Below are 16,535 nucleotides of genomic sequence, written 5' to 3' on the forward strand. Positions count from 1 at the left end.
GTGACCATATCACACCCCCCAAAACATCAGGAAGCACACAGGGTGGGGAGGTCATTGGGACACCAACCTTGTAGAGATGGTCCTTCTTGCAGAGCTCCACGCTCTGGGCCCACCGGTTGTTGCCCTTGTATAGATAAGCTGCAATGCGCCTGAACTCAATCAGCTGGTGCTTCTCCAACCTCTGTGCCAGGGCAATGTTGTCAAAGTTGTCGTAGGCATCGATAGATGCCCTCAAACCCTAGAAAGATGTGGCCTTTCCGTGGGTGAGGGACACAGTGGAACAGGCAACCAGGAATTACTCACTGGCCTCAGCAAGGCCCCTCCCCATCCATCCGTGGGGCCTATGGGGCCCACAACCCTTCCTCTGCAAGGTCAGCCCTCTGAGAAGAGGGCTGGTGCAGAAAAGGGCTCTCTAGTCCCCGAGTGCCCAACACTAGCTGCATGGGTCCCTGAGGCACAGGAGGAGCTGCAACTTCCCTCTGATAGAACACACACCCCACACCCACCTGGTAATCCTCCTCTTCTGTCAGTAGGTGGTTGAGGGCCTCATTCACACTCTTGTTGTTGTGGCTCTGGACTGACCGCAGGTAAGGCTTCACTAGGGGCAACTGGCCTGCCTGACGAGTCAGGAGAATGGTTAGGGCACTTGGGTAAGTCATCAGGGCACTAAGCTTGGGGCCCCAAGGCACACTGATGGACCAGCGTGTACAGCCCAGTTCCAGGTGTCCTGGACACCTACAACTGGCATGCTCTACACACACTAACACATGAAGAGCTGCCTGGGTTACTGAGTAAATGTCAATTTCATTTACGAACATTTTGGCTGAAATACAAAGCTACATCTGAAACCTAAAAGCAGTTTGATACATTTAATATTTACATTTGCTGGGGACTGATTTAAAAAATTGATTATTAAGGTACTATCATTCACATGACCTTGGCCCAACACACCCTTCTCTGGCCCTGGGATGCTGGCTGACTCACCTTTGAAAAGAAGCCAACAGTCCGGGTATGGTCCAGCCGGGGTGCGAGCACAAGCAACAGGTCATTTATGAGCAGAGGTTTGTAATCCAAATAGAACTGCAGGGCTTTATAGTAGAGCTCCACATTAGCAACCTGCAGGTCAGGGAAGAGCTGAGGGTCAGCCCATGTCAATCCCCAGGTTGCCCCACTCACCTAAGATGCCGTACAATCCACCAGAAATTCTGGTTTTTGCCCAGGTGCACTTTATTAGTGAGGCTGGACTGCCCCTTTTAAGACCAAATGTGCCCCTTTTCCCATCTCTGTGACATTTTTCTCCTCAGCACTTGCATCTCAATGACCTAAGAGGCTGGCCTTTGTTTCCTGATTCATTGCAGTATCTGACGTGGGGTCGATGCTCAGCTAGTATCTGATGAGTGAATGCACGAGGGGTAACAAGCCAGGGTAAACCCAAACACCAAAACATGGTTTTATCCAAGCAAGATCCCCCCAGTCCTCCCTGGGAAGCTCAGGCTGAGCAGCAGCAAATCCTGTTATGTTTCCACTGCTCTCAGACAAGACACCACGATGTTCAGACCAGGCACCCTGGTAGGCAGAGGAGGGCTGAGTCTCTCCAGGCTGACCCTGTGCCCCCAGGAAGGCCACCCTCCCAGGTTTGCTGACTGTAGGGCCTTGTGTTCAGAGGAGAGCAAGGTGACTCCTGCCTCCAGAAGGACTGTGCCAGGTTAGTGGTGATGAGCATGTCCAAAGGAACATACAAAGGTGCAGGGGTACACACAGGGGATGGCAACACTAGAGCCATACTGGGTGGAGGGGGTGGGCGCATGGGAGCTCTCTAGCAATACCAGGTCCAGGTGAGATAGCAGCAATATGGGCCCGTGACATCTGCAGACCAAATGGTGGAGGAAGATGACTGTCCATAGCTCTGCCCATTACTGGTACTCTTGCTGGTTACTGACTTTACCCTCCTCTCCCCTCCCTAACTTAGATGTGCCCCTCAGAGCAGAGCAGTCACTGTCACCACAGATTCTGACCTAGAATGGCCTCAGGGTCCCTGGTGCTGCCCTTGTGGGTGCAAAGGAGAGCAGTGCCCCCCACCCCCTCCCCTGGGCATACTGCATCAGAGCTCTCGAACTGCTAATCTTCCGGCCAGGCCCTTTTACTCAGTGGTATCTGGACCCGATCAATGGTCGCCAGCCAGACTAAATGTCTAATAAGCAGAAAGGACTGTGGGGACATAAGGTGGGGTGGATGGGCAAGGGCACACTGGATAACTTTCCTTGACTTTTGATCAAGTCCTTGCAGCCTTCATTAAAGCATGACCAGAGTGTCCCATATCGTTCTGGTTGGATGGCTTAAGACAGAGCACAATTGGCCATGCTCTTCCCCCACTGCAGTGACTGTGAAGCTGGACAAGAGCCGGCCCCACCACTCTGGGTATGGATCAATGGACGTGTTGTGTTGGACCGAGCTGCTGATCTGGAGGCATCTGGCACCCTCTAAAGAATCCACTGCTCCCATCTAGGGCACTGGCATCTGCACGGCACCCTCCTGTGGAGCCATGTACCAGGATGAGAGCACCAACACAGCCATACCCACTTGTGCAGTTGGTAAGGATGGCTACTACTACCCAAGGCCTAGGGACAGGGCATTATTCCTATTTTGAAGAAAAGAAAACTGAGGCTCAAGGGTGACCAGATAGGGTGCGCTGGTTCCTGACACTGCGCTACCTGTGAGAGGCACCTGCTGTTGGCTGGGCACTTGCCACTGAACACTTGGCAGGCAGGAAACATGTCCATTTTATGGATGGAGTCACCGAGGTTGATAGTGATGACACCAACTCAAAGTGACAGAGATAGCAAATGGCTGAGCCAGGATATAACCCTGGTCTATGTCACCCCTGCTTGGCCCTCCACCACTCAGTCCTGTGGCCAGGCTATTCTAAAGCTCTCCTGTTGTGTACCCACAGTACCAACAATGTCCTCTCTGGCAGGCCACCATGCCTGCTGGTGTCCTCCACCTCCTTTCTCTCCTCCACATGTTGAGCTCATAGGAGTCTCCCACATGGCAGACAGGCAAAGGCACTGGTGTTGTACTAAGAACAGAACTCAGCTGTCACCTGCATGAACACTGTTTTCCCACAAGACACAGTCTCGTCCATGAGCATGTGACCTGGGACCCAAGACGCCATGCTGACCTCCATCTCTCTTCAGGAATCTGCTGATCCTGACCATCAGGGTAGATTGCACTTGGGTCATGGGCCATATCAGCTGCCTGGACAACTCCAACGCTCCAGACACCACTAAGAAACAAAAAGCACTGCCACCTCAACCATGGTACATCATCAACTTTAAAATGCACCCTGATAGCATTCAAGTTAATGTGAGAAAAGCACACCTAGAACTGATCAGGTATGTGTTTTCCAGCATGTTATTCATGTGTGCTAGGGCCTTCTCTTCTATTAGCCTGCCCTTCCATTAGCAACCTGCAGACCCTGTACAGGGTAGGATGTGTGTCAAATGGCCAGTGATCTCACTGATTATGCTGAATAGCACTGATGTGTGTGACCTCAGATGCTAAGACCTGGGTAGGTACCCCACCTGTCACCCACACCTCCACTCAGCAGTCATATGTGGAACAGAAGACAGATGGCCCTCTGATCCAGATGTAAGGAGCCCGTGCCCCCACCTTGGGAGCAACACGACAGAGACATGGTCAGAATGCTATCTTTCACTGATAGCAAACGGGAGACCTGTGGGCAAGTTATTCATGAAAAGCCACTGGAACAAAATGAGGACACTCAAAGCAAAAGACCCAGAGACTGATGACAGAAAGCTTCACCTCCTAGGCTTCTAATATACACACAGATCTCACAAAGAAGGAGAGGCTTGGAGGCAAGGTCCACTCTGATCCCAGAAACAAAACAGCAGAGGCCCGCTTGGTGCATGTCCCCAGACCTGACCTCTTCCAACAGTATCTGGCAGCTAGTGAAATAGCTTGGCAAGCACCCTGGTTTAGCATGACTAGACTATGGGAGGATAGAGGCTCCTAGGAAGAGTGGGGACCCAGAGGCCAGTAGATCTGGGCTCATGACTCCACCTCTGTCAGGAGCCTGTGTTCTCTGGAGCTGGAAGTTTTGGAGGGGGAGATACAAAGAAAATTATGCCATAAGGTAGAAAATATGAAACAATATGATAGGAAATGATATAGACCGGGTCTGGAGGTGGGAGTCCCTCCAGAGGGCAGAAGGAAGAGCAAACGCCAGGGTCTGGCTGTCCAGGACCCTGTGTGAGAGCAGGGTGGGGAGAATGGTCCTGGACCTCACCCCCTGCCTGTTGCCTAGCTGTGGGGCCCTAGGCCAGTCACTACCCACCCTAAGCATCTGTTCCCTGTTCCCTTTGTGCAGATGGAATCACCACCACCTGCACAGAGGGCAGTGAGACTCTGACAAGATGATGGCAACATGCCCTGAGGCACACACACTGGCATTTGGCCCACCCGCCCCCAGGACAGGCTGGGCAACAGCATGCAGGAGCTGATGCTTGGGCACTCTCTTACCTTGGCAATGACATCCTTGAATTGCCCTTCCCTCCAGGCATCAGTAGGGTGATTGATCATGGTAAGGACGGCATTATCGTACTCTTCGTACTTGTCATAGAGGAACACCAGCTCTGCCCAGAGGTGCGCCTGCTCTGCAGCCCTCAGCACCTGCAGGGACAGCCATGGGTTGGGCTTGTGCCACACATGCACATGGCAGCTAGAACCCCGAGGATGGCTAGATTACCTTTGGGATGTTGACTCGGGACCAGAAGAGCTCCAGGTGCTCTGGCATCTTCTGAGGCTTGAATTTGGAGTAGAGGATGGCCAGTTCTGTGAACATGCCCATGTGGGCCCGCTCCAGGCCCAGGGCTGCCTCCAGCAGGGAGATCAGTTCCTCAAAGTAGCCCCGATCCTGACAGACCAACAGATATGCTTGGGGTAGGGGTAAATGCACCTGGGGTGGCCAGCCTTGCTCCCTCTCAGTTATACACTCTGGTTCCAGCCTGCCAACATGCCTGAGCTCAGTCTGACTGGTTCCCATCACATTAATGCCAGAAAACCTCAAGGGTCATCCCCAGAGGGCTATTTCACACCCTCCTCACTCCCTGTCTTCACTCTGTGGATAACCTTGTTCCTGCTTCACTGAGAAATGGAAGCCATCAGAAGCAAAAGCCTATGTTGACCCTATTAGCATCTGCACCTGTTTGTGTTCCTGCTTAGGATCCAGCCAGCCTGGAACCCAGGCCCCAGCTCCTGCCACCTACTGGGGCTGCTGGGCCAGCAACGGTCTTCTTTTCTCTTGGCATCAGCTTCTCCCTCCACAGCTTGCCTTTAGCAAACATCCTGCTAATTCTCCCATCCAGATAATAATCTTTTTTAACCCCATGGTCCCTACCAGTGCCATCCCATTTTTCTACTCCCTTTTGTAGCAAGTTCCTTAGCAGGACCCTGTCTGGCTAACTGTCCCTCCCTCCTGTGCACAGCTACTCAGATGCCTTGTTCTCTGGAGCTTCTTCTTACTTTATCCCAACCCATGCTGGAGGGCCCTGGACTCGCTTTCTGCTCTTCTTTATCTGCTATCACTCCTCATGACCTCACTTAGTTGTGTGTCTTTATGTCCCATCTGTGTGTCCTATTTCATTTCTCTAGCTGGGTTTCTTCTCTAAATACCAGGCCCTGTTTCCATCTCCCACCTCTGGCACCTCTATATGAACATCCAATTGGCAGTTCAAACTTGGTATGTCCAAAACTTAATCCCTGTCCTTCCCTTCCACCAGCCTCTGCCTTTAGTCTTCCCCATGTCCACTGGTGAGAACTCTATCTCTAGTTGTTCAGGCCCGAAATAAATAAAGTCATCCTGGACTTTTCTCTCTCACCCACACACAATCCACTAACATATCAATTTGGCTGCACACTTAAAACACCCCCCAAACCTGATCGCCTGAGCACTTCTAACCCCACATCACCTGCCCCAGTGTTCTCCCGGCTGCCACCTGCCCCCTCCCCCTTTCTCCCTGCCCCAGGAAAAGTCTATTCTCAACATGCAAGCCAGAATGGCCCCTTACCTTCAGGTCCTATGTCCTGCTGTGAGTCCTTCATGATGATCTGTGTCCCCCAGGGCCCTTCCTCAAATACCTGGCACATTCCTGCCTCTGGACTCTGCCCTGGCTGCTGACCCTTCCACTCAAATATCCCCATGACCAGACCCCTCAATTTCTCCAGGTCTCTGTTCAGTTTTGGCCTCTCAGTTAGTATGACCTTGACGGCCCCTTCATGAAGCTCTACCCAGGCACTCCACTGTCGCTGTTACTCACCACTTCCAAACATGACGTTTGTTGCCTGTCAACCTCACTGAATGTAAATTCAACTGAATGTGGGTTTTTCTGTTATGTACACTGATACCATTATCTAGAATAATGCCCAGCACACGGCAGGTACTCCACCATTTGCTGAACAAATGAAGTATTCTGTAAGCCACCAAACTGCTTTATTACTTTCTCTGTTTATAGTTTTACTTCTCTAACTTCTGTGGAATAGGAAAGCATATGTCACTAAGAAGTCATAAAGCTTAGCTTGGCATTTTATTTTATTTTATTTTTTATTTTTTTTAAGTTTATTTATTTTTGAGACAGAGAGAGACAGAGCATGAATGGGGGAGGGGCAGAGAGAGTGGGAGACACAGAATCGGAAGCAGGCTCCAGGCTCCGAGCCATCAGCCCAGAGCCCGACGCGGGGCTCCAACTCACGGACCGCGGGATCGTGACCTGAGCTGAAGTCGGACGCTTAACTGACTGAGCCACCCAGGCACCCCTAGCTTGGCATTTTAGACTCCAGTGGTACCCATGCTCACAAGCTCACAGGCCCCTTGAACCCTGTGACTCACTAAGTTCCCTCCAGTCCTTATTGTCCACTCAGTGAGAGAGGCTGGGGCTTGAGTTCCATGGGAACAGTACTGCTGAGCAAAATCAAACCTTTAGTCTGCTATGCTGACCCCACCAGGTATGACCACACAGTTCCAGGACTCCCATAAGCAGAGGCCCAGGCCCCAAACACACTGATGTGTGTCAACCACTTGACAGTGAAACTTAACTATGACACTGACACGGACAGCTTCCACCCTTCAAAGTTCTCCTGGGGTTCCCTCCCCTGGACTGTCACATGTCCTCTGTCTCTATGGCACCTGATAATCATACCCTCTGTGGGCCACACACTCTGGGCGACTGGGGTATAGGCTGTGGCTCTGCCATGACTGGGTCACAGTGTTCCCAGCAAGTTACCCAATGGTTATCCACATGTGCAAGCCACTGTCTGGGCTTCTGAAGGTCCAAGGACACAAGAGAAGGGGGCGTACTCCTTTTGTGTTAAAACTCCATTTGTGTTAAAAACACAAATACCAGCCAGCAGTGAGGTCCAAGAGATCTAACATACCAATATGATTTATGGACAGCATATGGATTTATGTCTAGCACATGAAAAGGCTTTCCCATAGAGACAGTGCTTCGTATGCCTACCCATGGATGTGATAAGGGAATGAGTGTCTCTTTATTTGGAGCATTTAAGTCTCACTAATCATCTCCACTGCCAGTAGAGATCACTTCTGGCCAGAGACTAATTACCTGGTAATAGCGTATCAGCTCCTCCAGCTCATCTGCGTGAATGACAATGTGAAGACCACACAGTTGTGCAAGGCGGAACTCCTGCCCATCCACGCATGCAAAGCATACCTATGGGAAGGAAGGCCAGACAGCATGAGTGTTCCCAAGACAGGGCACAGTGCCACAACAGCTGGCTTCCAGGGATGCAACTACAAATGAAGAAATAGCAGCAAACAGGGTTTTTAAAGTTAGATTCTGAGTAAGTAAATAACTGAAACATGAGCTGTGTGAGACTGGGAGGAACAATAATGACATTTCTAATCTGCAGGCCAAGGGGGTGTTTGAGACCAGAGAGAAGAGGGATCATGAATTACTTCTATACCCTGAGATGCGGAGGTCTCTCTGGGTGACAGGGAAGCAAAGCTGGAATTTCAGGTTTGGGACTTGAAAACAGTTTTACAAAGCTCAAGAATAACTGTCAATGGAGCACAGTAGATCTGAGTACTGTTTATACAGGAGGAGCTTTCATAAATATTTTTTAAACTGAACTTTTGTTTTGGGCATTCTGCAGTATGGGCACTTAATGACAACAAGCTCTGAGAAGTGGAAGAACCTCTTGGGCTTCTGCTCAAAAGGACTCAGAAAGGGCCGTTAAGCTGCTCTTCTTTCAAGGCCTAAAGAGAGACCTCATACCTATAGGCAGAGCTGGCAGAAACCCAGAAAAAAAAAAAAAAACAACACATAACCCAGTGAAAACTGGTCATTACCGTGAGACACAATTGTTACTCACTATTTTTCTTGTTATATAGCAACCACCAGATCTCTCTCTCACATACTCACAGAATGGAATTACACTTGACATTCTACTTACTACACAATTCTCACAGAGTACTTGAAACCTCTTCTTCTGTAACCTCCTGTTCATTTTGGTAGCATTGCAATATGTACACTATTTAGCCATGCCCTTGATATTGGACATTTAGGTGGGTTTTAATCTTTTATTAAATAATACTTCAGAGATTCATTGAAGCTAAATCTTTTGCACTTCTCTTTACAAACATTTTTCTACTCGCAGAGGATTCTGATATCATCAGAGAGCTCACTATAAGACAACATGCCCTACCAATTTACTACAAGAGACCAAATTGCCAACTTACATTGATTATACCACTAATAAGGTCATACGATTTTAAAAAATATTTTAAATTATGATATGACTTCTCATACTGATAATTCCATGCTATTAAGACAACTTCTGGGAGATGATTGGTCGAACACAGGGTTCTCTAGGGCCTCTGCCTCAACCACAAATGCTAGCTTATGAGGGTCTCTGAGCCTTCCTGAAGACTCAGAATCCTGCCTGGACAAGGCAGGCATCCAGACACATCCCAGCTGGCACAAGGGTGTGGAGGAAGGAAGGATAAGGCAGGAAGGCCTGGGAGACTAGTGGTCTCCTGGAGACTTCCTATGCTTACCTCCTTCCACGTCCGGGTGCTGTTGGCTTTGCGGCTGCTGTCCACGGCTGCCTGATACTCTCCAAGGTGGACCAGGGTGGAAGCCAGGCGGGCAAAGTTAGAAACACTGCTGTAGAGCAGCTTGGCAGCCTCATACATTCCCTCCTCGTAACAGCGGTCTCCAACCTATGAACAACCGAGTAGCTTTCTGAGCCCTGCTTAAATGGTAAGATTCTCTAGAGTTGGTTTAAAGTTTCTAAGTGACAGGGTGTTCTCAAAGAACACGGGTGTTCTGTTTTCAAAGAAGATGAGTATCTTTCTGATTACACAGCAGCCTGGGCCACCACAGAACTTCTGAAGAAGGAAGTGTGCCACTGAGCCTGTGGTCTCCACCTACCTGCTCCTGTGTATACTGGCTGTCATCTCCCACATCTGTACCCCAGTAGGCCTGGCGTCAGAGCTGTGCTCCTTGCTGCTTCAAGGCCAGTCCCCTCCTCCCCACTAACAGCTGCCCACCAGAGAATAGCCTGCCAGGGATCACACACCAGCCCTCGTTCTTGCTGTCATCCACAGATCTCCCTCATTTCGAGACAGCTTTAGCTTTCTTTGACTACCTCTGCTCTGAGGACCTGTGTTCCTCATGGCAACAGGGGGTTACTATCAGGTGCCACCCCTGGGAAGCCTAGCACAAGAACCCATTCTCTGTCTGCCACCTCCCTTCCTTTCCAGCTTACCGCCTCCAGCACCCCACCACTCCCATCTATACCCTGCCAACTCTCCTCCCAGCTTGCCAGCTGTTGGCAAGCCATGTGACTCTCCCCTCACTCCCTTGGTTATACTTGGCTTTGCTCACTCAGTCAAACCCCAGTCCTATTCAGAGTGGTTCTCTGTCAACTCCACACCTGGGACTGCAGAGCTAAATTCAAACAACTGAACCCCAAAGTGCTGCCCAGGCTCTCTTCAATTTATGACAGTGATCCCAGAGGAGCTCCCAACACTAGCAATTCTCAACCCAGGTACTTACTCCTTGTACACCATTTCCTGTCTCCCCTCCCCAAATCCAGCAGCTCAAGCTGAGTGCCTGGCTTCCCAGCCCGTGAGGAGACAGACACAACCAGAAGAACCCTTCCATAAGCACTAGGACTGAGCCTTTCCCCTAGCTGCATCTGTGGCCCTCACCTGGTCACCAAATCCAACTCCATTGTGCACATGACCCCAGCCCCTCTCCTCTGTAAGCCCTGGCAGAGATTTCTCCCTCTGTACTAAATCACTCCTACAAGCTTAAGGAATCACTGTTGTTTTCCCCAGCTCCAAACCAAACCAACCAATCTTCACTGAGATCTGAGTCCAGCTATCAGCTACCATTCTGCTTCTACTCTTTCCTTCTGAGCCACATTTCTTAGAAGAGATGTTTCTTAAGAGTTGTTCCCAGTTTCATTCTGTCCTCTTGGGCTTTTGCAATTAGGCTCTTGCCGACTGCCTAACAGGGTCACCGCTGCTGCATCTCCAGCTCAGGATGCACAGCATCTGGCTTACCCATCACTCTCCCTGACAGACCCCTACTTGCTTCCCTGTACAACCCCTTGCTTTTGTGTCCCCACTCCCAGCCACTTTCCAGCTCAATTTTTCCCTGTTGGGGTGCCTGGTCTCAGGCCTCAGCCTCTCCCCACTGCACAGTGTCGACTGCACATTGAAGGCTGCTACATTTATAGCTCTTGCCCCAAATTCTCCTTGGAAATTGTACTCCTGTACCCAGTTGGACAGATGCCCATGGAAGCCGAGATCGAACTTGTCTGCATGAGTCCTGACTGCCCCCAAGGCAGGCTCCTACATGGCCCCCACCTCAGTAGGCACAAGTCCATCTGTCCAGGACTGTCTCATGCCCCACATGGCATAGTTGCCTCACTCCCCCTTCTCACTCACACTCCACCAGCAACCCAAGCTTACCAAGAGCTCTCTGTCACTCACCTTAACTCATTTCTCTGAGTGGCCATTGATTCTGGCCTGGGCTACTGAACAGCCTCTTATCTCCCTCACTGCTTCTGCCTCTGTGCTTCAGTCTGTTTTCAGGACAGCAACCAGAGGAGTTCTATTAACCCTTAAGACCAGATCATGGTCTCCTCTGCTCAGAGTCCTCTGGTCTCACCCAGAGTGGAATCCAGAATCCTGCTGGTGGCCCACAAGTCCCGACACGCCGTGCCAAAAAAACCACCTCTCCCCTCTTTGGCTTGAACTGTGAGCCCGTGTTTGACTGTACTGCCTCAGTCACCTGGACTACCTCTGCTCCTGCAACACACGCAAACACGCCTCAAGGCACCCCTGCACAGGCCGTTCTGTCTGCACTCAGGCCTCCTCCCCCAGAGGGATGCAGACTCAAGAATTCACCTGCAGGACACCTTCCTAGCCACCTGTCTAGAAGGGCACCGCCCACCTTACCACATCACCTGTTCTACACTGCCCACCCCCACCTCCCTGCTGCACTTTTCTTCTAAACACATACCATTTAACACATCACAAATTTCTCAAATGTCTCAAATGGATCTTAAGATCCACAAAGGGAGAAATCTGACTACTATTGTCACACCTGCATCCACAGTCCCTACCCTGGCATATGGCAGATGCTCAAGAAAAGTTTGTTGAATGGATGGATTAATGAAGTATTGTGTCAAAGTGTATGATCCTTTAAGACTGTTGTTACTACCAATTTATAGACAATCCAGGGAAAATGTGTTAATTGACATCATGGGAATGTAGTCAGCAGAAGCCAGACTGTGGGAAACATAAAAACAGGTGGTGGGCTGGATCTGGCTGAAGTGTACTGACCCCACCTTGGAGGACTGTGGAAGGCAGGGAACAGGGCCTTAGGGCCGCCATGTACAGAGGCGAAGAACAAAAAAAAAGCCATCTGGGCTTCCCAGTCTGGCCAGCTTCCAGTGGGAAATACCTTCTGTGTGACCCAGGGCAGCATCTCTGGCTATGATATATAATAGGCTCACTAGCCAGGAGAATTCTATTATGAATTCAGAGGGAGATTCTGGACAAGGTTTCATTTTTCCTTTTTTTTTATGAATATAATTTATTGTCAAATTGGCTTCCATACAACACCCAGTGCTCATCCCAACAAGTGCTCTCCTCAATGCCCATCAGCCATTTTCCCTCTCCCCAAATCCCTCATCCACCCATCCACACCAATCTCTGTATTTAATAGTCTCCTGTGGTTTGCCTCCCTCCCTTTCTGTTTGTATTTATTTTTTTCCCCTTCCCTTCCCCCATGGTTTTCTGTTCAGTTTCTCAAGATCCACATATCAGTGAAAACATATGGTATCTATCCTTCTCTGACTGACTTATTTCACTCAGCATAATACCTTCCAGTTCCATCCATGTTGCTGGGGACAAGGTATCATTTTCTAATACCTTTATTAATTTTCTGATCATAAAGGTAATTATAAAAGTTATGGTCACCGATTAAAACAAGACTTGGCAAACACAGGCAAGTGAAAGGAAATGGAATAGTACTGCCCAATCTGTAACCCTGAGTTCTTCACTATCACCACCTGGGACATTTTTCTAGGCAGGTAGATACGTTCATCATATTGTACATGCAGGATTTCACTCAGCTGGAACTTACTTTGAAAGGTTTTTCTATCACAAACAACGCTCTAAATACTTGTAATGGCTGTATTATATTCCATTGGTGGATGTTGTTTACTTATTTTCTTTTTTTGGACATTGGCTTTTAATGGTTAATAGTATAAATCATGCTGCAATAATTAAGTATTTATATGTAAGGCTCTGTGGGCCTTTTCTTCTTTCTTCGGATTTATTTTTACATCTAGACCTATGAGGCCCATGATTAGGAATATACATATATTTAAAACTTTTATGCATTAGATGAACTGATACTTTCCTTTGTGCTTTCTTCCACTGCTTATATTCTTTTTTTTTAAAAAATTTTTTTTTTAACATTTATTTATTTTTGAGACAGCATGAACGGGGGAGGGGCAGAGAGAGAGGGAGACACAGAATTGGAAGCAGGCTCCAGGCTCTGGGCTATCAGCCCACAGCCTGACGCGGGGCTCGAACTCATGGACCGCAAGATTGTGACCTGAGCTGAAGTCGGACGCTCAACCGACTGAGCCACCCAGGCGCCCCCCACTGCTTATATTCTTAAAAATTCCTTCCTTACACAAAGATTCAAATAAATATTTAAAACTTTTTTTAAGGAAAAACTTCTCAACTTTTTTTTAAACATTTTTATTTATTTTTGAGACAGAGAGAGCGTGAGTCAGGGAGGGACAGAGAGAGAGAGAGGGAGAGGGAGACACAGAATCCAAAGCAGGCTCCAGGCTCTGAGCTGTCAGCACAGACCTTGACGTGGAGCTCGAACCCACAAACCGTTGAGATCATGACCTGAGCTGAAGTTGGATGCTTAACCGACTGAGCCACCCAGGTGCCCCAAAACTTCTCAACTTTTACCTTTCATCTGGAATTTTAATTATAAAATTACATGATGAACTTTTAAGCCCTTTTAAAACCCCAACCTAGGGGCGCCTGGGTGGCTCAGTCGGTTAAGCGGCCGACTTCGGCTCAGGTCATGATCTCACAGTCCATGAGTTCGAGCCCCGCGTCGGGCTCTGTGCTAACAGCTCAAAGCCTGGACCCTGTTTCAGATTCTGTGTCTCCTTCTCTCTGACCCTCCCCCGTTCATGCTCTGTCTCTGTCTCAAAAATAAATAAACGTTAAAAAAAAATTTTTTTTTAAATAAAACCCCAACCTAATTTCCAGTTAATTGGTTCTTACTCTGAATTAAAGAATCAAAAGTCCACTTTTGTGTTATTTCAGTGAAGTGTGTGTTTTCTTTTAAGAGGGGTTAGAATACATTCCATTATCCCTTCATCTCTATCACTTTTTCTTTTTCTTTTTTTTTTAATTTTTTCAACGTTTATTTATTTTTGGGACAGAGAGAGACAGAGCATGAACGGGGGAGGGGCAGAGAGAGAGGGAGACAGAATCGGAAACAGGCTCCAGGTTCTGAGCCATCAGCCCAGAGCCCGACGCGGGGCTCGAACTCACGGACCGTGAGATCGTGACCTGGCTGAAGTCGGACGCTTAACCGACTGCGCCACCCAGGCGCCCCTATCACTTTTTCTAGGGGTAACACTTTACCTGAGGAAATAGCAGACTTTACAGTTCTTTAGATCTTTTTTTTTATTTAACATTTTTTCCTTAAGTTTAGTTTAAACATTTTTGTGTTATTCATTTTTTTAAAAGTTTATTTATTTTGAAAGAGAAACAGAAAGGGAGAGAGAAAGGATGAGTAGGGAAGGGGCAGAGACAGAAGGAGAGAGAATCCCAAGCAGGTTCTCTGCTGCTCTCACAAACCATGAAATCGTGACCTGAGCTGAAATCAAGAGTCAGATGCTTAACCGACTGAGCCACCCAGGCTCCCTGATGTTACTCCTACTTTAAAAAATATTTTTGGGGGGCGCCTGGGTGGCGCAGTCGGTTAAGCGTCCGACTTCAGCCAGGTCACGATCTCGCGGTCCGTGAGTTCGAGCCCCGCGTCAGGCTCTGGGCTGATGGCTCAGAGCCTGGAGCCTGTTTCCGATTCTGTGTCTCCCTCTCTCTCTGCCCCTCCCCCATTCATGCTCTGTCTCTCTCTGTCCCAAAAATAAATAAACGTTGAAAAAAAAAAAATTAAAAAAAAAAAATAAAAAATATTTTTGGGGTGCTTGGGGGGTGCTTAGTCAGTTAAGCATCTGACTTCAGCTCAGGTCATGATTTCAAGGTTTGTGGGTTTGAGCCCTGTCGGGCTCTGTGCTGACACCTCAGCAGTCCTGACACTGCTTTGGATCCTGCATCTCCCTCTCTCTCTGCCCCTCCCTTGCTCATGCTCTATCTCAAAAAAATAAACATTAAAAAATTTTTTTTAAATATCTTTGGGGTGCCTGCGTGGCTCAGTTGGTTAAATGGCCAACTTTCGTTCAGGTCATGATCTCACAGTTTGTGAATTCGACCCCCACATCAGGCTCTGCACTGTCAGTGCCTGATTGGGATTCTCCCTCTCTGCCCCTCCCTGACTTGTGCTCTCTCTCTCTCTCTTAAAATAAATAGACTTTAAAAAATATTTTTCCCATTATGTTATTTGATAATTGCTGACATATGGAAAAGCTATTAATTTCCAACATATCTGTTTTACCTGGCCAATTGCTCAGTTCAATTTGCTCTCCAGCAATAATAGCTAGAACACTGGCACATAGTCCTGACACTTTCTTCTCTAGGAGAATCATTCTGATGTGCACAACCAGTGGCCTTAACTCCCATACCAGTGACAGTAATAAAGGACTTAATTCACTGTGTGGCATATTTGAGCCACTCTAGGGAGAAATCCCTGAACCTATATGCAGCAGTTCATGGTCCCCAGGGCATGACCTACCTGTTGGATGTGGGCATTGTTGGGTCCATTAATACAATCTTCTAACTCAGACAGGCGACCAGTTTTAGCCAGGGCAAAAATAAGTTCAGTCTCTATATAGGATTCACGGCCCTTTTTCCTGGCCATCTGTAGGAATTTCACCAGATCTTCCCAATTGTCTAAAGACAGAAAACAAAAATAGGTTAATTCAGAGCTGCTAAATTTAAACAGGAGGCTCAATTCATCCCATTCTGTCCTCAGCTAAGATGTGTAAACATCTTTGTTTGCCTGATAAGTAGAACTCCATCCCAGGTGGGAGAAACAGAAAGGGCAGAACCACATGGGGGCTGACCCTGAGGATGGGAACTTCCATTTCACCAAGTAAAGACCTCACCAGGAAACTGGATGCTTATTCCAGCCCCTGGAGAAGTGAGCACCACAGTCAACTGGAAAGGCCAGAAGAAGCTCTGGGTCTAAGTTTCTGACCTTAAGATTACCACGATAATGCTATCCATTGTGCTTAAACTGTCTAGTCAACCAAAGAGCTAGTATCTAGTTAACATTCAACTGAAGAGCCAGTGTCATTAACAGAGTTTAACAGTTATTTCATGTTCTTTCGAAAAATTTTCATTCAGCAGTGTCTCCAGTATCTCTGGATGTATAATATGTGCAGATTCCTGGGAGGGTGACATCCTTGTCTTGCCAGGCTTCACACCAGTGAGAAGCAGAGCCCTGGGGAGAGGTTAACTTACTGCTCCTACTGGCTGCCTGAACGACTTCCAAGTAAGAGGAAGGGTCGTCAGCTCTGATGTAGGAGTCGATGGCTTCCTTCACCAAGTCTTTCTGGAGCTGGGCGCAGGCCAGCTGACTCCACACAGCAGGTTCATTGCATCTCTCCGCAAACTCGTATGCTCGGTCTAGGTTTCCAATGTGCTCAATCAGGACCTAGGGGTTACACAAGAGGGTTCTTGTTCTCCACAACACACAGTCAGCTCCATGGAGCAGATGGATTTTTGTTCAGTTCTACATTTTGCCTAAAGCTGCATGACC

General features: G+C 48.3%; 1 protein-coding gene across 3 annotated transcripts in view; it reads right to left on the reverse strand.

Annotated features, from left to right (window-relative positions):
• CLTCL1 (clathrin heavy chain like 1) overlaps positions 1–16,535 on the reverse strand; it is a 104,852-nt gene that overhangs the window by 8,931 nt on the left and 79,386 nt on the right. For all 3 annotated transcript variants that reach the window (XM_045459637.1, XM_045459638.1, XM_045459639.1), the window contains exons 21-29: positions 16,238–16,430; positions 15,507–15,664; positions 9,092–9,256; positions 7,638–7,745; positions 4,766–4,933; positions 4,540–4,689; positions 985–1,116; positions 507–617; positions 68–238 (exon numbers count right to left, since the gene is read on the reverse strand). In XM_045459637.1, coding sequence (XP_045315593.1) covers positions 68–238; positions 507–617; positions 985–1,116; positions 4,540–4,689; positions 4,766–4,933; positions 7,638–7,745; positions 9,092–9,256; positions 15,507–15,664; positions 16,238–16,430 — 1,356 coding nt within the window. The remainder of the gene's footprint in view (positions 1–67; positions 239–506; positions 618–984; positions 1,117–4,539; positions 4,690–4,765; positions 4,934–7,637; positions 7,746–9,091; positions 9,257–15,506; positions 15,665–16,237; positions 16,431–16,535) is intronic.

Source organism: Leopardus geoffroyi, chromosome D3 (genome assembly GCF_018350155.1).
Source record: "Leopardus geoffroyi isolate Oge1 chromosome D3, O.geoffroyi_Oge1_pat1.0, whole genome shotgun sequence".
Classification (NCBI taxonomy): Eukaryota; Metazoa; Chordata; class Mammalia; order Carnivora; family Felidae; genus Leopardus; species Leopardus geoffroyi.